At 48.6% G+C, this 24,670-nt stretch overlaps 1 protein-coding gene across 1 annotated transcript in view; it reads left to right on the top strand.

Moving 5' to 3' along the window:
- Positions 1-21,896, top strand: part of WNT4 (Wnt family member 4) — a 51,306-nt gene extending 29,410 nt beyond the window's left edge. Inside the window, exons 2-5 of the mRNA XM_053400599.1 lie at positions 11,194-11,429; positions 17,394-17,525; positions 18,955-19,097; positions 20,825-21,896. Of these exons, the coding sequence (XP_053256574.1) occupies positions 11,194-11,429; positions 17,394-17,525; positions 18,955-19,097; positions 20,825-21,292 (979 nt within the window). The 3' untranslated portion in view covers positions 21,293-21,896. The remainder of the gene's footprint in view (positions 1-11,193; positions 11,430-17,393; positions 17,526-18,954; positions 19,098-20,824) is intronic.
- The last annotated feature ends 2,774 nt before the right edge of the window (positions 21,897-24,670 follow it).

Below are 24,670 nucleotides of genomic sequence, written 5' to 3' on the forward strand. Positions count from 1 at the left end.
GTTCCCCTGAAAATCTCTCTCCCTTTCTCTGCAATTTATTTCTCCTCTCCTCTCCCTCCCCACCCCTACAATCCTACTTTTACCTGCTCCTTCCTGCATAAGCACCAGATCTTAACTGACCTGCAAAAGCTATTCTCTACCCCCTTACATTACTTTTGCCACACGGCTGAAAGCTCACTGCAGGTTAAGCTTGTTTCTAGAACATGCAAGGAACTCAGAGTTGCATCTGGTGCTAGAGTTACCCAGAGCAAAGGTAAACGTAAAGGGACCCCTGACCATTAGGTCCAGTTGTGGCCGATTCTGGGGTTGCAGCTCTCATCTCGCTTTATTGGTCGAGGGAGCTGGCGTACAGCTTCCGGGTCATGTGGCCAGCATGACTAAGCCGCTTCTGGTGAACCAGAACAGGACACAGAAACACCGTTTACCTTCCTGCTGGAGTGGTACCTATTTATCTACTTGCACTTTGACGTGCTTTCGAACTGCTAGGTTGGCAGGAACTAGGACCGAGCAACAGGAGCTCACCCTGTTGCGGGGATTCGAACCGCTCTGATTGGCAAGCCCTAGGCTCTGTGGTTTAGATCACAGCGCCACCTGCGTCCCTTTTTTTATATATATACCCAGAGTAGACCCGCTGAAATCAGTGGTCATGACTAAACTACATTGCATGGACCCAACTCTACAGTTCTATGGTTCTAACTTAGGTTCACTAATTGCAATGGGTCTACCCTGAGTAAGACTTAAGTCAGCTGTAATTCTTGCTGCACTGCTTGTTTTTAATTCAAAGGGGAAATACTTCAGGGGGGATTGATTTGTGAGTCTCTTCATACTGGGCTTTGTTTTTGCGGGTGCATTCTGCAACATGTCATCAAAACCGTTCACACAACATTTGCTTTATATTTATATGGGAATAGCTGCAAAAAACAACAGAGCTCATTTAAAATTATATAAATAAGTACTTGCAATGTGAAGTCTTGTGTTGTAAGAACTGTAACTTTAAGAACTTGGGCCAACGCTTCCTTGCTTCCTCCTCCCTTCCATTCCTTTTTCCTCGTGTGCTATATCTTTTTAAATTGTCAGCCTGAGAGACCTGATTTCTGCAAGCTGCTCTGAGAGCCTTTTTGGCTAAGATGAGGGCATATAAATGTCACAAAACTCTTAGAGCATGTCAACAGCATGGATATTTATATTTAAAAGTTTGTGCAATGGGTTTTAAGGGTTGCAGGAAATGCTAGCCTTACTCAGAGTAGTCCCGCTGAAGCTAATAAATATGGCTTAGATGTCTGGCTCTTCTAAGGCTATACAGAACCTTCTCTAACTACATAGAACCTTTATTCTCAATAATAATGGATAATACTTTTATTTTTTATATTTGTAAAGGGAATCTTTGTATGAGTTTATTCTCCCATAGGAGCTGTGCTGGATCTTTGTACTTTCATCCTTCCAGGCGACGACGCTTTGTAGTTTAAATTTTGGATTCTTTGTTATTTCTGCACTTGTTAATAAATCAATAAAAGGGGCGGGTGGGTTATGGGCTAGTAACTTTTGCAGCTTTAATTTACAAGGCTGGTTTCCATGCTCAATATCCACTATGCCTTCAGAGAATCCTTGGTCGTCTATGGTGACCAGATGAGTTAAACGTAAGGCTATTTGAGTCCGCGACTGGGATATCATTAGAGTCTCTGGGGCACCTATTTAAGACATTTTTGCGGAGTCCAGGAGAGGCCCTGGGACTGGTGTGAGAGCTGCAAGGAGCAACATCTGGCAGCTCTATTTCTAGAGCCAATGCCATGACGCTCCACTCTATCGCTGAAACCACACGCCTTATCTTCATTTTCATCCTCTGGAGCCGCAATAAGTGTTTGTTTGGGAAGGCTCTTATCGGGAGAATCTGTTTTGGAAACGTTTGAAAGGGCTCCTCCTCCGCTTGAGTTTCGGATGCTCCCATCATCTGGAAAGATCTGGGAAATATCTTGGGCCTTTGAACGGGCGCTCTCGTCCATTGCCAACTGGAATTCTCCCATGCTTCCCTGGCACCTCTTACTGCTGCCGCTGGGGATATCTTATGCTGCTTGCAACATGGTCTTGGGAAAGGGACTGCAGAGGCTGTAGGACACAGCTAGTGGGGGGGGGGATCCATGGCACGCTAGGTGTCACTTGGCCTACAATTTCCAGCATCTTTGGTCATACATTGGCCATGCTGGCTAGTCCAACTATGTCTAGAAGGCTGCAGTTCCCCATCTGGGCAATAGGGGGCATCTGGGATTTCCGGCTGGTTGGTCATGGGCAGAAGAGGACTGCCGAAAGAGCTGTGAGCCAGATTTTGGCATTCCAAAGGTCCAGTCTTGTGACTGCTTGCTGATGGTGGATATAGAGTATGGATGGGCAAAACTGTCCACTTTGACTTCTTTCTCTTTCTCATTTCCCCCACTCTTAAAGTCAGTTCTCCACATTTCCATCTCAGTTTGCATTTTTTTTTAAATTGTGAGAAACCACCGGCATTACAGTGTGAATTTCTGCTAAGAGGCGCAATTTTTTGTGCACAATTTTGCCTAATGTTCACATCATTGCAAAGCAATTTCTCCTAATGCGATGTGTTTCCCCCCACGAATATAGGCCTCTATAGGCACACTTTACCATAGTAGGTGTTTTTGTGTACACGCTGCTTGGGACTGGAGAGCTGCCTTGCAAAATTCCCAGAAGTGTGGGTTTCAAAGGATGCTTTGGGTGTTGATTCAGAAAGTGTAAATTAGAGATGTTTGCCTTTAAATGCAAACTGAATTCCCTCCGTGTGTCATCTAGGGAAATACAGTTGTCATGATTTTAGATGGGGTGTTACTATTTGATACGTTTTTGTTTCCCACACCTGCCTTTAGTTGGGCATATTATTGAATTTTTGCTATTGCTTATTGGTCTATGTGGATCAATAATACAGTCGTAGCTTGGTTTTTGAACAGCTTAGTTCCCGAATGTTTTGGCTCCCAAACGCCGCAAACCTGGAAGTAACTGTTCCAGTTTGCAAACTATTTTTGAAAGCCGAATGTCCAACAGGGCTTTCGCGGCTTCTGATTGGCTGCAGGAGCTTCTTGCAGCCAATCAGAATCTGCACTTTGGTTTCCAAATGTTTTGGAAGTCGAACGGACTTCCGGAATGGATTCTGTTCGATTTCCAAGGTATGACTTTATATATATATATATATATATATATATATATATATATATATATATATATATATCGTATTTTTCACTCTATAACACACACCCGACCATAACATGCACGTAGTTTTTAGAGGAGGAAAATCCGTAGGCATGCCACCCGTAGGCATTCCCTCCATAACACGCACAGACATTTTAGGAGGAAAAAAGTGAGTGTTATGGTGCAAAAAACACGGTGTGTGTGTGTGTGTGTGTGTGTGTGTGTGTGTGTATATAATGCAAACTGAATTGAATTTCTCCTTCACCCCTAATATCCAGCAAAAAAAGAAACCCCTTTGCCAGAAAAAAATGACATATCTCTGAAAAGCATGCCTGCCCCCATCAAAGCTGCTCCATTTAGAGACACTGTAACTTGGAGAAGGAAGGTCTTCCAGGCTCAGTTTTCAGCATCTGCTGTTTAAAAGGGCCAAGCAGCAGGTGACCTGAGACCATGGAGAACTGTTGCCAGTTAGAGTAAGTAATGATGAACTCGAGAGTGCGCAACGGGCTCAGCATGGCCGGTCCGTATGTCCACCTTAAAGAGGCCACCAGATTCTTATGTGAAATTGACAAATTTCTGATGCCTCTGACAGCCAGGAAGATTGATATGGACCCTATGGAAAGGGAAGTCAGAAGTGCATGGAAGTGCTTCTGGTGGGCATTACGGCTACAGAACAGTCAGCAAAGCCGTCACCAAGAGCGAGGAATGGAGATATTTCTAGGGTGGGCCCTGCACAGTTCAGAGTATAGTTGGAGCCAGCAAAGAACAGCTACTGTTTGGTGGCGGGCTTTGGAATGGGGAGAATCCATAGCATGTTTGAGGAAGAGCTGTGGCTGCAGCATCCGGATGGCTGAGCTGGTTAGAGTGTGGTGCTGATAATGCCAAGGTTGTGGGTTTGATCCCCGTAAGTGACACCTGTATATTCCTGCATTGCAGGGGATTGGACCAGATGATCCTTGGGATCCCTTCCAACTCTATGACTCTAGAAGGTCCCAACTTCAATCCCCAACATCTGCAGGTAGGACTGGGAGAAATCCCAGTCTGGAATTCTGGAGAGACACAACCAGTGAGTGATACTGAGAGCTAGGTGGACCAATAAGGCAGCTTCCTCTGTTCCATGTTCGGCTGCAAGAGGAAGAGCAATGGTTCCCAAGAATTACTTTTATTTTATTTTTTAAAGCAAACACGTCAGGCAGACAGAAGGAGCTGGAGGTGTTGATGGACTGAGCTCTCTGTCAACTGAAGGCTTCTTCTGGCTTGGTCCCATTCCATCCCAAGTTGCTGCTTCTCACAACCAAACATGGAGGAGGCCTCTCCTTAGGCTGCTTCCCCCACCACCCAGCTTGGCTTGGAAGAGAGGAGGGAGAGACCTGGAGGTGGTTGGGGCCCCAGGGACCCCACAGGATGTGCCCAGTCCCCAGTGGGTTAGTCTGCAAAAGGCTTCAATTGGGGCTGGGACCCCGTGGTAAAGGGCATCTGCCTTGCAGGAATAAGGAGCTCGGGTCAATCCCCAATGGCCATCTCTAGGCAGGGCTGGGAATGTCCTTTGCTTGAAATACCAGAGGACCACTGCCAGTCCGTGCCAACCTCACGGTGCCAGATGGATGCAAGCATTGTTGCAAATCAGCTTTCTTCTCATTAATATACTAGCTTAAGGAGAATTCTACATGAGTCTCAAAGCAACTTCCACACAAACACCATGAAATCATCTACAAGTGCTTAGGAAAACATCCCCCCCCCCCAAAAAAAAAGGCTGGTTAAAAAATCAGCACAAACCACAGAAAATACCTTTCCATCCACCTGGAAAAGCCTGGGAAAAGAACAAACAAATATGTCTTGAAATGCTTCTGCTTGTCGTATCTCAGCAGAGATACGGGGGCAGCCACGATGAAAGCCCTGCACCGAGTTAATTTGGGCGGGCTTCCAGTCTTGGGGGGATGGTGGCAGAGGGGACAAAGGAGGGACTCTCCCCTGTCACTTCCTGGGTCTGTAAGGAGCAAGGCAGCCTCTCAAGTAACTTGGGCCTCACACTATATGGGGCCTTCTATTTTTCTGCCCAAATCTTGAGCTTCTCCTGGCGGTGAAGCCTGGCTTGCCCAGTGGTTGAAAGGCCTGACTCTGTGAAGAGAACAGGGAGCCAGGAAAAGCTCAGCCTGGCCTTCAGGAGGGAAGTGGTTTTGAGGGAGCCTCTGGTGATCAGAACGCTGCCCGTGCTGAGGGAGGGTTGTGGCAGCCAGCGCTGGCAGCCAGTGTCCTTCGCTCTGCTGACTTTGGCCGGCTCTCCACCACTTTGGCTTCTCCTAATAGCCCTTGGATACACTGTGACTCCTCAGCCCTGACAGGGCAAGTCCTATCCCTCTCCATTCTGGAGAGACAAAGGACAGCTGTTGAGCTCCGGAGAGCAGCAGGCTCCCAGGCCGGGGGGGGGGGGAGGGAGAAGAGGCAGGGAGAGGAGGGAATACCTCCAAGCCCATGTGTACATCTTGTGTACAGTAGCAGCTAGGGATAAGTGAAATCTCTCCGTTTCGGGTCCCATTCTCCGCTGCTAAGTTCCATTCTTTATGTTTCCACGCTGAATTGTGATTAAAAGACGGGGGGGGGGAGGTCCTCGAGAAATATTCGTGAGCAACTCAGTTCAGATTCCTCCTAACGGACACATGTTTGCATGCAAGCTTGAGTAATTATACACGTGTTTTGCAAAGCAATTTTCCCTAATGTAATGGGAGGAATTGAGTGTCATAGTCCTCTGGTTGTTCCATTAGCACAAGAATTTGTGCTTGCCAGGCAGAACAATCCATTGAGTGCGGTTCTGGGGCTTCTCCTGACTCTCCAGAGCAGATTTGGGGGGATATGTGTGGGGAGGAGAGGGGAGGGGAGGGAAAATCCCCACCGCACTAGCAAGAGCCCTTGCTCTGGCTTCTACTAGTGCACCAGTTTAGCTGAATGCGCCCCAATGCATTTTCCAATGCCTTTTTCACTAATATATGCATTTTTACGCACACTTGACTGTTGCCTATATATATTTTGCATGCATTACTTGGTTGGAGAACTCCACTGCAAGTCTGGAGGCGTGTGCATTTAGAAGTGTGCATTTCTCTTTGTCTGTTGTTTCAGAAAGTGTAAATTCAGTAGCTTCGCTTTTAAATGTGGACAGAATTGAATTTCTTCCTAACCAGCAGAGCGCTGAAAGCGGCGCAGTTTGGAATAGTGTGTGATGCTAAGGAGTGGCATTCTAGGATAGGAGTGTGTCGTGCAGATACACTTTCTTTTGCATGCTTCGGGGTGGAACGTAAACACTACACCTCTTGACTTCTGGGGCCTGTGGGATGTCGGGGGAAGGGATCCTGGCGCCCTCTAGCACCCAAAGTGGTGAAGTACAAGGGGAACTGGCAAGACCAGCAAAAGAAGCTCTTGAACAGCGATGGGCCAGTGCTCAAAGCGGGGTGATGTTTTTGCAAAAGCATCTAGCTCTTGCAACAGCTTTTTGAACTCGAGTTGAGTCAGGCCACTATCCCGTGGCAAGAGGAAGTAGGAAGCTTGGGTCTATTTCTGCTTTGTAAAACGAAGCCCGTGAAATGAGTTGACTAGCCAAGGGCTGAGGTACCTTTCTCAGCCCGGGGGCCACATCCCTTTCTGCACAACCTTTCAAGGGCCACAAGCCAGTGGTGGGCAGCAGCAGAGGCCCAAAGTGGGTGGAGCAATGGATGCAAATATTATTCTGTACACTAAGCTAGTTTCTAAGGGACGCGGTGGCGCTGTGGGTTAAACCACAGAGCCTAGGACTTGCCGATCAGAAGGTCGGCGGTTCGAATCCCCACAACGGGGTGAGCTCCCGTTGCTCGGTCCCTGCTCCTGCCAACCTAGCAGTTCAAAAGCACATCAAAGTGCAAGTAGATAAATATGTATCGCTCCGGCGGGAAGGTAAACGGCGTTTCCATGCTCTGCTCTGGTTTGCCAGAAGCAGCTTAGTCATGCTGGCCACATGACCTGGAAGCTGTACGCCAGCTCCCTCAGCCTATAGAGCGAGATGAGCGCCACAACTCCAGAGTTGTCCGTGACTGGACCTAACGGTCAGGGGTCCCTTTACCTTTACCTAAGCTAGTTTCTATACACACTCCTCCTCACTATCCAGGGAACAATAAGTATTATTTTTTTATTAAAGATTTGTGGTACAAAACAAACAAATAAACAAGAGAAAGTACATACAGTGGTACCTCGGGTTACATATGCTTCAAGTTACAGACGCTTCAGGTTACAGACTCCGCTAACCCAGAAATATTACCTCGGGTTAAGAACTTTGCTTCAGGATAAGAACAGAAATTGTGCAGCAGTGGCGCAGCAGCAGCGGGAGGCCCCATTAGCTAAAGTGGTGCTTCAGGTTAAGAACAGTTTCAGGTTAAGAACAGACCTCCGGAATGAATTAAGTACTTAACCAGAGGTACCATTGTATTGCGTCTCCACTTTCAAGCCATAAAGCCTTTTTTTTCAGTTTGTATACATTCAGTATGAAACACTATTGTCATGGGGGCAAAGGGGGGGGGGAGAAAGAGGGACGGAGAAGGTTGGGGGGGGGATGATATTTTCATTATGAGAGTTGAAGGACACCTTCCAACAAGGCAGAAAACACTCCAGAAGAGTGAAAAGCAGGGTTGCAAGAGGGTGTGGCCTGTGGGGACTCTCAAGTGCCAGACAGAGGTTTGGAGGGCCACATTTGGCTCCTGGGGGTGAGGTTCCCCATCCCTGGATTAAAAGAGTGCCATGGTGTTGGTGCCAGTCTTCCTTTTTTATTTCATGACAGAGTCATTTGTTAGGAAGCAGAGCAGTGTGGGCAATTTGCTGGGGAGATTCCTGGCATCCACAAAGCGCTTCACTTCCTGGCTCATGGTGCAATCCTGTTCACCGCTCTTCAGAAGTAAGTCCCATTGAGTTCAGTGGGGTTTACTTCCACGCAAGCAGGGTGCAGGATTGTGGCAGGCCTCTCCAGGCAGTACCTCGAAACAGTTACCCGGGGGGAAAGGCAAGGGTGACGTAATCAGCAAAAGGTCATCCTAGTATCAGGGAGCTCTGGGTTCAAGTGCTTGCCCAGCCAAGGTGACGTTGGGCCAGTCATACATTCAGGGCTTCGCCTTACCTCTCAGAATTGTTGCAAGGGCGAAATGGGAGGAACTATGTATGTCAGCTTGAGCTTTTTCAGTAGCGTATGGGGGAACGGCAGGATGAAAATGTAATAAAACAATTTGCAACTTTTTATTTGTCAAAAAGAAATTGTCGTGGTTTCACAGCGATCCACTCCCTTGGCAGGTGGTTATCGTAATCTTTGCTTTTAGAACTTCTCTTTCGTTCTTGTGACAGTAATGGTTTAAGCGTGGGGTGCTGATGAAATCTTTTTGGGGTGACTGGTCAGGTGCCCATCCCCATGGAGAGCTCTTTGCAGAGCCGGCCCTGCTGTTAGGCAAATGCAAGCACTGGGTGTTGGCAGGGAGTGGACAGGCAATAGCATCTTGCTGTCTGAAGTCAGAGGTGTGTGGCCTTTATTCCCTAAGTTAGCCTGCTGGCCTGGGTGCAGTGGAGCAGTCTACCTCACTGCAAGTCCTGGGGGTAGCATTTAGCTGCCAGTTGAGTCAACTTCTGTACAGTGCTACCTTGGTTCTCAAACTTAATCCATTCCGGAAGTCCATTCCAAAACCAAAGTGTTCCAAAACTAAGGTGCACTTTCCCATAGAAAGTAATGCAAAACGGATTAATCTGTTCCAGACTTTTAAAAACAACCCCTAAAACAGCAATTTAACATGGATTTTACTATCTAACGAGACCATTGATCCATAAAATGAAAGCAATAATCAATGCACTATACTATAAAACAGATAAGACAGTATTGTAGATGATAAAATTTAAATTTGAAAAAATTCTTACCTGTACTGATGATAGTCATTGTTTGAATGGGGGGGGGGCTTTTATCCATTTCTACAGTCACACAATCAATCAATCAGTAGCTCAACTGGGTTCCACACAGTCACAAAAACAAATTAGCCGAAAAAGCCTCAAAAACAAAAATGCAAAATAAATAGCAAAAGCACAAAACTTAATCCATTCTGGAAGTCCATTTGACTTTTGAAATGTTCGAAAACCAAGGCGCAGCTTCTGATTGGTTCAGGCGCCCCAGAAACAACTGCCGTGTCGGACATTCGGCTTCCGAGAAACATTTGAAAACTGGAACACTTACTTCCAGGTTTTCAGCGTTTGGGAACCAAGGCATTTGAGAACCAAGGTACCACTGTGCATGTATTTGCAGTGGGGAAAGGCTGTATCTCAGCGGCACGGCCCCGCTTTGCAAACAAAAGAGCCCCAGGTTCAAGCCCCAGCGTCTCTAGCTGGGCTGGGTGAGGCCCCTGCCCAAAACCTTGGAGTGCCACTGCCAGTCAGTGTAGGCATTACGGGGCTAAATGGACTATCAGGATGACTCCGTCTAAGGCAGCTTCCTATGTTCCTTTACGCTAAGCAGCAAAATGTGAGCTGGCTGCATGCATGGCTGCACACACCCTATATATTTCAAGCACACTTAGAGCGCATCGTTTCCCCCAAAGAATCCTGGGAACTGTAGTTTGATCAGAGTGCTGGGGGTTATAGCTCTGTGTGGGGTAAACTACAGTTCCCAGGATTCTTTAGGCAACGTGATGTATGTGACTCACTTTTATTTTAACCTTTTCAAAGCTGGTGGTGGCAGCTTCTTTGCACTAAGCGTTTGGAGACAGGGTCAGAGATGGAGTAGCCATGGCTGCTTTTTCGTTTTCCTGCTGCTGTTTTGTGGATTTTTCTTTTCTTTTTGTGGGTATTTCCAATGTATTTTACTAGAGTTTGGAATGATCTTATGTGGCTAGCCACCATGGGGAGCTCTTTGAGCAAAATATGGGTGGTATTTTAAAGAGAATGAAGTTGTATGGGCAAGAGTTGGGGGCCAAAGCAGATGTGACGTTATGGGTGCCTTTGCATTTAACGTGCAAGTTTTGGGGGGGGGATGCAAAAGAGCATCAGATGAGGCAGGGGCTATACTGATAATTATCAGAATCACAACAGATATGGAAGGGGGAAACAGAGAGGGGTTCTCCCCACAAAGCAAGCAATACCTTCAGATAAGGGATTTTCATCAGGATTGCAGCAACGGTTATGTACCCCTCCTGTCTGTTGCGATTCTGATCATTATTGCTATAACTCCCTTTGGCAGGATGGGGTTTCTCCATCCCATGGGCCCATCTTGGAAAGCCCTGAGGCCATTTGTCAGAAACCACAAACCTTGCCTGCCCATCAGCTGACTTGGTTTGTGATGTCATCTGATGGGGCAGGAGGGCAAGGTTAAACCCTGAATTGGATGTGTGCACCTTTTTCCCTTAGGGAACAGATGGGGCACGCAGCCAACACAGCAGGATTTAACCCCTTTTTTGCTCAAGACCTGATGGGCCGGGGTTTGAATCCTGCTCAGTTTTGCAAGATTCCATGCAAAAATAAAAACAAAAAAACCTTGAGGACTTCAGAGCACCTTGCACCTGATGTCATTTGGGACATCAGTTGATTGACAGCTGAGCAGCCTCACCCACTTGTCAAATTCGCCCTCAGGAGGCCGATCCTGATAAGCTCCTGGCCCGTGGAGCTGAAAAGGTTCTCTGCCCCCGCTTCAGAGTATATATATCCCACTCCTCCATGAAGATTACTGATGGTTGTGCTAGATAACTGGAAGGGTGCCCTTCCAGTTCTGTGATTCCAGGGATCAGACCTGAGACTTTCTGTAGGCAAAGCCGTTGGGCCACAGCAATGGAGGAAAGGGTTAAATGATCTTTACACCCCTGCTGCTATTTGCATTTCTTAAAACCTGCATGCTCAGTGCAAAAAAAATGCAATGGTCCTTGGCTACTGGGTTTGCTGTTGGGTGGCCAGGATCCACTGCTCACTTCATTGTTGTCCTTGTTCCTCCTCCCTTCTCTCCCCATCCCCATATCGTCCTAGCAGATATTTGGCAAAGCTCTCTTCTGTGGGAAGTATCTCTGAGGAAGAGACCTGCGAGAAGCTGAAGGGTCTGATCCAGCGGCAGGTGCAGATGTGCAAGAGGAACTTGGAGGTCATGGACTCGGTGCGCCGGGGGGCACAGCTGGCCATTGAGGAGTGCCAGTTCCAGTTCCGCAACCGCCGTTGGAACTGCTCCATGCTGGACAGCCTGCCAGTCTTTGGGAAAGTGGTGACACAAGGTGAGGTTTCCCCCCTTTGGGTGCATTGGGCCACATGCAGAAGGTTCCCTGGGTAGTGGGAGGACCATAGCTCAGTGACAGAGCCTCCCCTTTGCATGCAGAAAGTCCTGGGTTCAGTCCCCAGGCTGAGAGATACCCCTGTTCGACAACCCTGGAGAGCTGTCGCAAGTCGGTGAGCTAGATGGGCCCGATGGTCTGCCTTGGGGTGAGGCGTCTCCCTGTTTAAGCAAGCTTTTCTCAGAATCATGAGGACTGGCGTCTTGGCTTTTTATTAATAGAAGGGCCATGGCACAGTTGTAAAAGCACCTGCTTTGCTTGCAATGGCTCCCAGGTCCAATCCCTGTCGTTTCCAGGTAGAGCTGAAAATGTCCCCTGCCAGAAACCTTGGAGAGCGGCAGTCGGTCAGCGTGGAAAATACGAAATAGCTGGACCAATGGTAGGCTTGGGCGATATGTTGATATATCGCCCAGGACCAGACTTCTTTCCTCCAGCAGTGCTCCTAGCAGAGAGACTCAGAAGCAGCGGCGGTTTCAGCAGCGATATATCGCGGAGTGAAACCGCCATCACACTCTGCCCTCATACAACGGAGAGTGAGAAACAAGCTGTATCGGTGAGGCGCTGATACAGCTTGTTTCTCCCTCTGAATCCTTAAACTGCTCAACTGAGGAGTGTTCAGCTGCCCTTGCCTCAGTCGAGCAGTTAAAGGAGCCCCCAGCCTGGCACTGGCTCCCGCAAGCTGGCAGCAGGGTGGGGGCTCTGTGAAACTGCTAAGCTGGGGAGAGTGTGGTTGCTGCACATCGCAGTGAGCAGTTAAAGGAGCCCTGATGTTCTTGCGGTTCACGCATAAGCGGCAAGAGCACTGGGGCTATTTCAGATGGGGGGGAACCTTCCCTCCCTCCAGTTGAGCAGTGCGAACAAACTGCATTATCCCAGCCTGCAAGTCTGGGGAAAACTGCCTTGAGGTGAGAACTAGGGCAGTTTCACCCGGTGTCTCTCGGGCAGAGGCCCATGCATCTTGTTTTTGCAACATCGCAGTATATTGCCAAACTGCGATGTTTGGCTGGCGATGCACCGCAATGTTGAAAAGCTGATATCGCCCAGTTCTAATCAATGGTCTGACTCAGGCAACAGCTATCCTGTTTTAAAGAAGCAGGTTGTTTAGGAGAGATGCAGACATCTGGGACATAGCAAGATTGGGAGGAAAGTTTATATGTATTAGGGGGGAGGCATACTTCTATAAAGGCTTTCAGGGCCAAAGCGCCACACCCCCCACCCCGGCCTTCAAGGTGGTGATTCACAGTTAAAATTGTTTTTTAAAAAATAAATAAATAATGCAATTCAATGCGTAGGATACGTAACTGACCAACCATCCCAGCATTATGCAATATACAAAGGGTTTTTTTTATTTAAAAAAAATTAATCATTTTTTCAGTACAAACAGCAACCACAAAAAACACATACAACGAAAACCACAATAACACTAATAACACAATTTAACAATTCAGATTTGAGTACTGATATACCTATAACTACACCTTCTTGACAATATTTCCCCACCTCTCCTCCCCCTACTTCCCACCACTTTCCGCCTTATCACTTAAGTATTCCTTCCAGATTTCTTCATATTTATCCCTTCTTAATTTGCATCAATATGCAATTTGTTCGTATGTAACTAGTCTGCCCATATTGTCAATCCATGTGCTCAATGGGATCTTTTTGCGGCTCTTCCAATTCATCAAAACAAGTTTCTTTGCTTCTAACATGGCACGGTACATCCTTCTTCTTTTTTACCCCTTGTAATCTCCCACGTTTTCGGTATATAATTTAGAATCAAATTCAAATCCCCTAAATAACAATTTCTTTTCATTACTCTTGCTATATATATCCTCACCTCGTACCAAAATGATCTTATCATCGGGCAGTTAATCATGATATGTACTAAGTTCACATTTTTACATCCACATCTCCAGCAGTTGTCTGCATTTGTAATTTCCTTCTGGCGAAGTTTTGCTGGAGTCCTATGCATTACAAAGTTGAAGATAGGCAGGATTAATATCCAAGCATCTCTGGCCATTGTCCATGCTGAGTGGGGCTGGTGGGAATTAGAGTCCAGCAACACATGCGGGACCACAAGGTAGCGCCCCCCCACACCCCCGCTCAGGAGTCTCATAGTTCAGATGCGCTAGATACAGCAGCCAAGCAGGGTCCTCTGGGAAAGGGGCTCACAAGCGGGGCACGAAGGCGGCAGACTCCTCCTGTCACCTGTTTGCAGCACTCTGGATTCCAAGGTAGACTGCACCTGGGTGTGGAGGTTCTGTTTCACCGGCACAGCTGATAGCTACCAAATCAGACCATTCAACCTCCCATGAATTTGTACAAGGGTTCAAAGGTCCAGGATTAAGGTCTGGGATTGGTTTGGGGGCATCCTTCAGGTGCTCAGTTATATACACACACACACCACACACACACACACAAAACAACAACCCAGAGGCCTCTGCCGTTCTCTGTGAACTGCCCCCCACCTTACAGCTACCCACCCACACTCAGGTTGCCATCCTCGCCACCGCTGCGCCTCCTTATTTAACTTTCCTCCGGCCGTCTTCAGAGCAGGGCTGAAGATTTGTGCTTGCAAAGGTTTCGCCCTGGAAATGCCAGAAATACCAACGAGTGAAGTCGTCTCCCTCTCGGGCGGCCACAGAGCGAAACCCACGGACGCTAGGCCTGCTATTAACCTCGATTAACTCGGAGGTCGCTTAGTTGCTTTGAGTCTCTGGTGCCTGAGCCGTCCTGACCGCCGGGACATTTTATTTCTCTGCGCCCACCCCCCTTCCCAGACACCCCTCTCTCCTGTTGAGGCTCTGGGATTGGGGAGTGTGTGTGTGTGTGTGTGTGTGTGTGTGTGTGTGTGTGTGTGTGTGTTCAAGGGCATTTGTGTCCTTCCCTGCTGGCTGTTTGGGGCTGTGAGAATGGAGCAAAGGCCTCTCAGTGGGGCCTGTGCCAGGATCTTCCAAGACAGAAGGGTCTGTTCCAGTCTAACCACCCCTTGGCAGGGACGGAGTGTTGCAAGACATAATTGAGAACTGCTAAACCAATATTCCTCTTTCGTTAACTCCACCCGCATGCACCTACCCACATGAGGGTGACTGGGGGGGGGGAGGTAGAAAGAAGAACACACACAGCCACCAACATAGCTTCACCTCTTCTTCTTCTTCTCTTCCTCCACCTCCTGCTTTTGCAAAGTTGCAGACAGAAAGCAATAAGAGGAGTTCTCAGCCTGGCTTGGTAGATGTTCCCAGCCTGGGAGCAGAGCAGAAAGAGTATTAGAGAGGAGTTTGGACTCTACTGAGAGGAGTTTTGGACAGGGGTGTGTGCGTGTGTTTAATTGCTAGGCTTTAATTGGAACCGCACGGGTTCAAATACTGACGCAGCAAGTAAGCATACAGGCTGGGTCTGGAACCATGGTAGAGAAGGAAAGGTTTAAGACACAGGTAGGCAAACTAAGGCCCAGGGACCGGATGCGGCCCATTCGCCTTCTCAATCCAGCCCGTGGACGGTCCAGGAATCAGCGTGTTTTTACAGTGGTACCTCGGGTTAAGTACTTAATTCGTTCCGGAGGTCTGTTCTTAACCTGAAACTGTTCTTAACCTGAAGACTACTTTAGCCAATGGGGCCTCCTGCTGTCGCTGCGCTGCCGGAGCATGATTTCTGTTCTCACCCTGAAGCAAAGTTCTTAACCTGAGGTACTATTTCTGGGTTAGCGGAGTATGTAACCTGAAGGGTATGTAACCCGAGGTACCACTGTACATGACTAGAATGTGCGCTTTAAAATGCATCTCTGGGTTATTTGTGGGGCATAGGAATTTGTTCATTCCCCCCCCAAAAAAAATAGTCCAGCCCACCACAAGGTCTGAGGGACAGTGGACCAGCCCCTGGCTGAAAAAGTTTGCTGGTCCCTGGTTTAAGAGTTAGCAATTAACAGAGTTAGGAACTGTCAGAACACTCGTTTCCCAAAGCGGTCGGCATTGCCCACCCCCACCCCGTGTCGATGGGACTGTGCCAGGAGTGAAAGCAGACCTAAGGTTCAAAAAGGGGCTGGCATGAAAAAGCAGCTCACAAGGTATTGTTGTTGACATCCGTCTGTCTTGAAACAAGAAGAGTTTAGATTTGATATCCCGCTTTATCACTACCCAAAGGAGTCTCAAAGCGGCTCACGTTCTCCTTTCCCTTCCTCCCCCACAACAAACACTCTGTGAGGTGAGTGGGGCTGAGAGACTTCAGAGAAGTGTGACTGGCCCAAGGTCACCCAGCAGCTGCATGTGGAGGAGCGGAGACGCGAACCCGGTTCCCCAGATTACGAGTCTACCGCTCTTAACCACTACACCACACTGGCTTGCGGTGTAGAGATGATGGAGCGCGCCTCTTTGGGTGAAGTCAAATTGCCATGTTAACAACATCTAAGTGACCTCCCCAGGGTGCAAGCGTGGAGGTCCTGGGCTGCCCAGACAAGACCCCCCTCTCGGTCTCACTAATGTGGTCCCAAGGAAAGCAGTGCAATGTTTGGCACCAGCTTGGCTGCAGGAGTTGCTGGAAGGAGGCGTACAAGGTGCCATCCAACCGTCTTAGGGAGTCCACTCCCAATTTGTGTCGGGTTTATTCCGCAGCCTTTTCTTCTCCCGAAGATATCCCGTGAAGCAGCGCAGGTTCAGATCAGAGTTTCCCTTCTCCCAGATGAACTACCTTCCCAGGTTGATGAGCCCCAGCTGCCCCTAGTTCACAAGGGATGCTGCAATACTAATTAATGAACTATTTGCCTCAGAAATAGAGTTTACTTCCTTTGCCAATGAGGAACCTCTGTATACGAATATTCCACAATACAACTGCATTTTGAGGCTGCTGCTTCGTTGCTAAATAATTTGTGTGCAGGTGCAGAGTTTCACTTTTTTTATAGTGTCGGAAGAAAAAATTCTACCACCACCATTTCCCTCCTTCGAAGATATAAAAGCAAAGTGATTTGATGATTAATAGAAGCTGGTCATATACTGATATTTGTTGACTTTGTTTTATTTGCCTTCCTAAGAATTTGGGGCCCATGGCAAGCCCTGTTTATGGAAGTTTTTAATGTGTGATGTTATGTCGTGTTTTTAATATTCTGTTAGGAGCCACCCAGAGTGGGCAGGGTATAAATATATTATTATTATTATTATTATTATTATTATTATTATTATTATTAGTTTGTTTGTTTGTTTGTTTGCTCATTAAGGGGCCAATGAACTCAGAGGTTTGGGTAGTGTTGTCTTTTTGTGCAGACTGAAGTTCTAGTGCCTTCCTTGCACATAGATGCAGTCCGTGGGTAAAACAGAGGTTAAGTAAATAAATAAACCTCAGTTTCACCCATGGACTACATCTCTGTGCAAGGAAGACCATTGCTCGCCATGCTTTGTTTTGTTTTCAAAAGGGGGCTGTGCATCTTTCGCCCAACAACAGCAATGCAAAGATGAATAGCAAGCAGAGAGATAAGCAGATAAACAAGCAGGTTTTGTGCAGAACAGCTTTTGCCAGCTTGCTGTCCTCCAGATGTTCTGGTCTACAGCTCCTATCAGTACGAGGGCACCAGGTTGGTGAAGGGCTTGTGCAGAGCAACGAGCCATTTGGCCAGATCCGTGTAACATGTAGGTTTGTCCCCTAAAACACTGCTGAGTTCCACTCACCCAAGCACAGGTTATGCGCTAACTCGTGCCTCTTTTGGGGGTTGGACTAGATCAGGTTTCCTCAAACTCAGCCCCCCAGATGTTTTTGGCCTACAGCTCCCATGATCCCAGGCTAGCAGGACCAGTGGTCAGGGATGATGGGAATTGTAGTCTCAAAACTCTGGAGGGCCGAGTTTGAGGAATCCTGGACTAGATGATACCTTGGGTCCCTTTTCAATGCCACAATTCTATTCTTCTTCTCTGCTTTCTCCACCAGGGACACGGGAGGCTGCCTTTGTGTATGCAATTTCCTCTGCTGGTGTTGCCTTTGCCGTGACGAGGGCATGCAGCAGCGGGGAACTCGACAAATGCGGGTGCGACCGCACGGTCCATGGGGTCAGCCCTCAGGGTAAGTACATGAGTGGGAGTTCAGGGGGTGGAGGAAGGACCACTGAAGGGGTGGGCGGCCGACAGCCCTCCAGAGCAGGGACATCAGGACGTTTTCCGCTCTGCGCCAAGTTTGTCGCATGCGGCGCTGTTTCCATTCCACCCAAAGTTGCGTTGTTTGCTGTGCTGTCTGCTGTGCCCAAATTGTGCATTATATGTAACTGCTTATATAAATGGTGTTGCTGTTGTGCTACTCCACCCCAATCCCTGTATGTGCAAAGGAACAGCAATTACGCGTTGTTTTGCAGACTGAAAATGACAGCAACAGCAGATGCTGGCTATTGTTCACTCAACTTATATCCTTTCTGGATATGGGACATAATAAGCAAACGTTGGCAATTTCTGCCCCCATTGCCACCTCCACTGGAATATTCCAACTTCCCTGCTCCAGATGTCACTGGACTACAACTCCCATCTGCCCTCACCACTGACTATGCTGGCTAGACCTGGTGGGAGTTGGTATTCCAGGATATCTGCAATGCGCTCTACATGGGGCTACCTTTGAAGGTGACTTGGAAACTACAAATAATCCACAATGTGGCAGCTAGGACCCTATAACACTGGTCCTAAAAGACCTACATTGGCTCCCAATACGTTTCCAAGCACAATTCAAAGTGTTGGTGCTGACCTTTAAAGCCCTAAACAGCTTCAGCCCAGTATACCTGAAGGAGGGTCTCCATCCCAATCGTTCAGCCCGAACATGGAGGTCCATCTCCGAGGGCCTTCTGGCTGTTCCCTCACTGTGAGGTTACAGCGAACCAAGTAGAGGCCCTTCTCGGTAATGGTGCCCGCCATGTGGGGAACGCCTTCCCGTCAGATGTCAAGGAGATAAACAACTATATGACTTTTTGGAAGACATCTGAAGGCAACCCTGGATAGGGAAGTTTTTAATGTTTGATGTTTTATTGTGTTTTTGTGTTTTGCTGGAAGCCACCCAGAGTGGCTAGGGCAACACCGTCAGATGGGCAGCATATATATGATAAAATTATTATCGTCATCTGGAAGGCCACTGTTGGCGTAGATGAGCTTTTCTCAAACTTGGTTCCCCAGCTGTTGGTGGACTGCAACTTCCATCACCCCTAGGCATGCAAGGGGCAGTGTCACAATTCAAGGACACATTCAAGACATGCAAAAGCATCGTGGTGTGCACAGAACAGGGCCTCTATGGGGCGTCTCCTGAAGACAGGAGGTGTTGCCTGGGGGAGTCCTGAGGGCCAGATAGAGGCCTGGGGGGCACATTTGAGTTTCCCCACCCCTGCCCTGTAGCCTCCCAGAGGAGAAAGAGGGAGGGAGTCCCTCTCTTGCCATTGGGCTGCAGCGCTGTGGAATGAGTCATGCTGTCCTCCCCACTTAAGTGCTGCCCTTTGTTTTCCTTTGCCTCCTTGCTCTAGGCTTCCAGTGGTCCGGCTGTTCCGACAACATTGCCTACGGAGTGGCCTTCTCTCAGTCCTTCGTTGACGTCAGGGAGAGGAGCAAAGGGGCTTCCTCCAGCAGGGCGCTCATGAACCTTCATAACAACGAAGCCGGGAGGAAGGTAAGAGCAGCAGGCTTGTGCATCTTGTTTCCTGAGGCAAGGAGTGGGGCAGCCGCACACTGCTTCCTGCGCTTGCTGTCTTTTGGAAGAGTACAAGTTTCTAGCCCTTAAATCTGCAGAGAGAAACTTGAACGTGTGGGAAACAGCTGGTCAACCTTTTCAAACGCCAGAGGAAGAATGAGCACTCTGTGTTGCCCTCCTCTGTGCGTTTGAATCACCTCTTCTCTTTCTGGGCCCCAAAGCTTTCCAGCCAGCAACAGCTGATGGGAATTGTAGTCCAACACATAGGCAGGGCATCGGGTCGGTTAAGACTGTGTTGCCCTACCATGTCACTCATGGCCAAGTGAACAATGCAACGTTTAAAAAAGCTTGCAGAACTGGCAAGAAACTAAAATAGCTGCCATGTTTGGGGGGGGGATATCTTCTGTCTTTCCGTGGAGAAGCATTAGCAGATGTGGACTAACTTTTACTCTCAGTACATTTGGTATATTTCATTTCTCCACCATCAAGGGTTGTTTTGTTTTTTTAAGCAGGAACTTGGGGTGTCTGGGGGACTGGAACGGATATACACCCAATGCCTGAGCCAAAAATCCACCAATATCTGTAATCAATAAAGTTGTGGCCCTTTCTAATCCAGAACATTGTCTGTTTGTATTTATTAATCAGACACTACCGGTGTGGGGGGTATGCCACTGCAATTGGGGCTCAATAAACAAACAAGCTTCATATTGAGTTCCCCCACTTTTTCCCTCAGAAAAAAAGTACTTCCCTCATCGCACTCCCACTGACATATGGGTAGTGGATGTCACCTGCCTCGAAATCCTAAAGTGTTTGCAGTTTGTGTAATTCCATTTACGAATCTCTTTCCCTGAAATATCTTGAAGCCATTTCACACAAACACAAAAAACCCATTAGCAATAAAAGCAGTTTCATATATAATTTAAAACAACAACAATTAAAGACAGTTGAAAACATAAGAAGAGCCTGTCGGATCTGGAGGCCCAACTAGTCAGGCATCCTGTTCTCAAAGTAGCCAACCAAGTGCCCTTGATAGGAATCCCGCAAGCAGGATCTGAGCATAACAGGACTAACTGCCTAACTGCAAATCCCTGCAACTGGTATTCAGTGGAGGTTGATGATAGCGGATTTAATAATAGTAATAATTTTAATATATATAACCCGCCCACCTGGCTGGGTTTCCCTCACCACTCTGGGCGGCTTGCAGCACATTGTGACTAGCAGCCATTGCTAGCCTTGCCCTCCATGAATTTCTCTAATCCTCTCTTGATCCAAACTGGTGGTCATCACTGCTACCTGCAGGAGCAGGTTCTGCTGCTGAACCATTTGCTGAATGAACCTGCCCCGAATCTCCCTACATTCAGCTTTGTTGTTCGTGTCTTGTTTTATGGGGGGGGGGGGGGTTAAAGAACGAAAGGAAGAAAGGAACGTGTTTGTGGTACCTCTGGTTGCGAACAGGATCCGTTCCGGAGCCCCGTTCGCAACATGAACAGAATGCAACCTGCGTCTGCGCGTGCACAGGTTGTGATTCATCACTTCTGTGCCTGTGCGTGATGTCATTTTGCGCGCATGCGCAAGCGGCGAAACCTGGAAGTAACCCTTTCTGGTACTTCCAGGTCGCCGCGGGACGTATCCTGAAAGAACGTAACATGAAGCGGATGTAACAAGAGGTATGACTGTAAATGAATTTATGCTCCTTCCCCACCCAGGCCATCCTGAACCACATGCGGGTGGAGTGCAAGTGCCACGGCGTGTCCGGCTCGTGCGAGGTGAAGACCTGCTGGAAGGCCATGCCCCCCTTCCGCAAGGTGGGCAACGTGCTGAAGGAGAAGTTTGACGGGGCCACGGAGGTTGAGCAGCGGAAGGTGGGCTCCACCAAGGTGCTAGTCCCCAAGAACTCCCAGTTCAAGCCCCACACGGACGAGGACCTGGTCTACCTGGACTCCAGCCCCGACTTCTGCGAGCACGACTTGAGGAACGGCGTCCTGGGCACCAGTGGCAGGCACTGCAACAAGACTTCCAAGGCCATCGACGGCTGCGAGCTGATGTGCTGCGGCCGAGGCTTCCACACGGACGAGGTGGAGGTAGTGGAGCGGTGCAGCTGCAAGTTCCACTGGTGTTGCTTTGTCAAGTGTAAACAGTGCCACCGCGTGGCAGAGATGCACACCTGCCGGTGACGTGGGCAGAGCAGACTCCGTGGCCAGAGCAGGGCCCAGAGACCGCTTCTTCGGGGTTGCCCCGCTTGGGAGACGCTTCAAAGGGAAACAGATTTTTTTTTTAAGGAAAAATATTTAAAAGTTCCAATAGGGATTGTCTTTTTTATTTTTCAACGTCGTCATTGTCCTCTTTGGCCTGCTGTATTTATTGCCCAGAACCAGAAACCTTTCCTCCTGGCTTTGGGGGGCGGGGGTGAAGGACGGGGGTTTGCTCTGCTCCATGGTGCTGGGGGGGAAAGTGCGCCCCCCCACACCTGCATCACCCGGAGACCCTCCTGCCTCCACCTACAGACCTAAAATGGAAAGGAAAGGTCACGCCTGGAACAAATCGCCCTTTGCAACAATGCATGTTTGAGACTAGTGGCTGATCTGGGGGGGGGGGCAATTAAAAAAGAGAAAATGTGGTGTTATGGAACGATTTTGGATGCAACTGCTTTTCCACCAGGAAGACGTTGGGGTTGGGTTGGGGGGCGTCTGAGGCAGATCATCTAAAGGGCAACGTCCCCCTTCCTTCCTGCATCTCCCCACATAATAAACGCGGGGTGCAATCTGCCAAGACATCTTCCAGGACATGTCTCATCAAAATGAACTCTTGCATCATTGTGGGTCACTTCTATAGGGTTTGTGCAGAATGAGGTTTGCGACCTGTGAGTCACAAACCCTTGTAGCACTGTTCAAAACTCCCATTGTTCTAGGCGCACTTTGCAACAGGGAATTTCATTAGTGTGAGCAGTTTCTGAGCGCTGGGCGCTGTACTGTGCCTAAGATTTCAGATTAAAACTGCAGAGTGGGAGGAAAGGAGGACCTTTTCCTGCCTCCCCACTTCCAGCTACTTTCTGAAGACTGGAGAAGAGACCCTCTTAAGAATATTAGGGGGGGGGTGGGCAGGGGAAGGACCAGACCATGTGAAAAATGAACATATTTTAGCTGCGGTTCATTCATTTTCAGCTTTGTATTCTTGTTATAAAAAAGTGCGCCTAGACATTGTTGCGCCCATAACCTAGGTGTAAGGTGCCATTAAGCTCCTAGCTTTGATATCTCAGTTTCTAACACTGCCTTGTAGATAAGCTTCCTTATCTCCTCCACCCCACCCCGACTCCCAGGGCTATTTGTAATACTTGCTGGGGGAGGGGGGTTAATCTAAGCCAGGACTCTGTATGTAGATCACATGTGGGGAACCTTTCGCCATGCAGATGTTGCTGAACTACAACTCCCATCAGCCCAAGCAAGCATGAGCTATGGCCAGGAATGATGGGAGTTGTAGTTTATCCAAAACACCTGTGGGGCCAAAGCTTTTCCTATACCTGTTGTAGATCCTAGACCAGGGGTGAGGAACCTTTTTCAGCCTGGGGCTATATTCTCCTTATGGCCAGTCTTTCGGGGTCTCGTGCTAGTGGTGAGAGTGGCAAAAGCAAGTGTGATTGGATGCCCTCTCTGCCCTCTATCCAGGTAAGAGAGAGGTTTTATCACAGTTCAAGGGCACACTGCCTTTGATGAGGTTATAGAACAGAGCCAGTGAGGGGTGGGGCCTGGGCAGAGTGTGGGAAGGGTACTTTGCACATGCACAGAGGCACCACCTGACCCCACTTACAGTTACAGTCAGGGGTGCCAACTTGAATAAAATATGGGTAGGAGGCTTACCTGCCCTGCACAATCAATCAAAAGTGCACTTTCCACAGCAGAACCATGGAACTGCTGTCCAAACTGGACTGGGCTCATTGCTTTCTTTCCCTGGTACATATTAAAGGCAAACAAAGATGCCACAGACAGACCAGGTAGTGATCAGCAGGAGGTACTTGCTACCCACATGGGACAAATTAATAGGTAGATGCTGGTGGAACAGGAAGAGAGGAACCGGTGAGGACCAGTCTTACCAGACAGAAGATTTGGTTGTAGATGAAGAAATCTGTGTCCACCTCGAAAATGCACCCATGTGGAAGCAGAAAATCTAAAGCAGGGCTGGGGAAAGCTGTGGCCCCTCCGGATGTTTTTGGACTCCCAACTCCCATCGGCACCAGCCAATATGGCCAAAAGTCAAGGATGATGGGAGTTGGAGTCTAGCAAGATCTTAAGGGCCACTGCTTTCCCATCTAAAGGTTGGATCCATCTTTACTGAGCAGCCTAAACCCTAGTCGGGTCATTCACTTCAATGGCTCCACTCCGAGCAGGGCTAGCATTGGATACAACCAATCTCCGCAAGCCACCTGACGGCAGTCCATGACAGAGGGCAAGCTGAGACAGCTCAGTTGGTAGAGCACAAGACTCTTAGCCTCAGCGTCATGGATTCGAGCCCTACGGTGGGCAAAAGATTTCTGCATTGCAGGGGGTTGAGGTAGATGACCCTCATGGTCCCTTCCAACTCTACAATTCTTTGGGTCTATAAGTACATAGGAGTCAATACCACTGGAGTGGATGGGCCTTGCTTCTGAGATGAGACATACAGTAAGTCTCCTACCTGCCACTGCTATACAATAGGGGACCTCTATGCCCATTTGTCTCGGGGACATGTGCTTAATAAGGCAGCCAAAGTCCCATGAAAAGCACCACCACCCAACCTCCTGCTGCTTGATTCTGGGACAGTTTGTAGGATTGGTGGATGAGCAGAGCACTTTTTTCTTTTGCTCTATGGGCCTCGCATTTTTCTTCTTCCTAACAGAGTGAGGGGAAAGGTTAGGGGGGGGGGATGCAGGCACACATTCAAGGCTGTCTCTGCTGTGGCAGTGATGTGGCGGGGGAGTGCTGTGGTCACTGGAACAAGCTCCAGATGAGGTCCGGCTGGAATATTTTGGCCGCTGAACGACACAGCAGCAAATTCAGTTGTTGGGAACCAAGCCGATTGCCCGGAATGGGCCCCTTTGCTCTCTCTCTCTCTCTGCCAGGAGGGAGAAGGAGGCAGAAGCTTGCTTTGGACCCAACATCCTGCCCCATCCGCAGCCTTCCCTGTGGACTCTCTTGACTTGTGGCAGAAGCCAATTCTGCTTGTTTTCTGCGGGTGTGCAAAGAAGGGAGCTGAAAAGCATCCCTGCGCTATTATCAGCAGCCTTTTAGCAAATGATGCTTTCTTACTGCACGTTTTATAAAAGTCTGGATACCCGTTGGATACATCCGGCATTCGGCCTCCGGCAGACTCGCCACTAGGTGAGTGATAGATGTTGTGGAATTTGCCCTGTGTGATTCATGGCACGGAAGGAGAAGGTAAAGGTAAAGGGACCCCTGTCCGTTAGGTCCAGTTGCGGACGACTCTGGGGTTGCGGCGCTCATCTCGCTTTACTGGCCGAGTGAGCCAGTGTACAGCTTCTGGGTCACGTGGCCAGCATGACTAAGTTGCTTCTGGTGAAC

The sequence above is a fragment of the Podarcis raffonei genome, chromosome 8, assembly GCF_027172205.1.
Source record: "Podarcis raffonei isolate rPodRaf1 chromosome 8, rPodRaf1.pri, whole genome shotgun sequence".
Taxonomy (NCBI): Eukaryota; Metazoa; Chordata; class Lepidosauria; order Squamata; family Lacertidae; genus Podarcis; species Podarcis raffonei.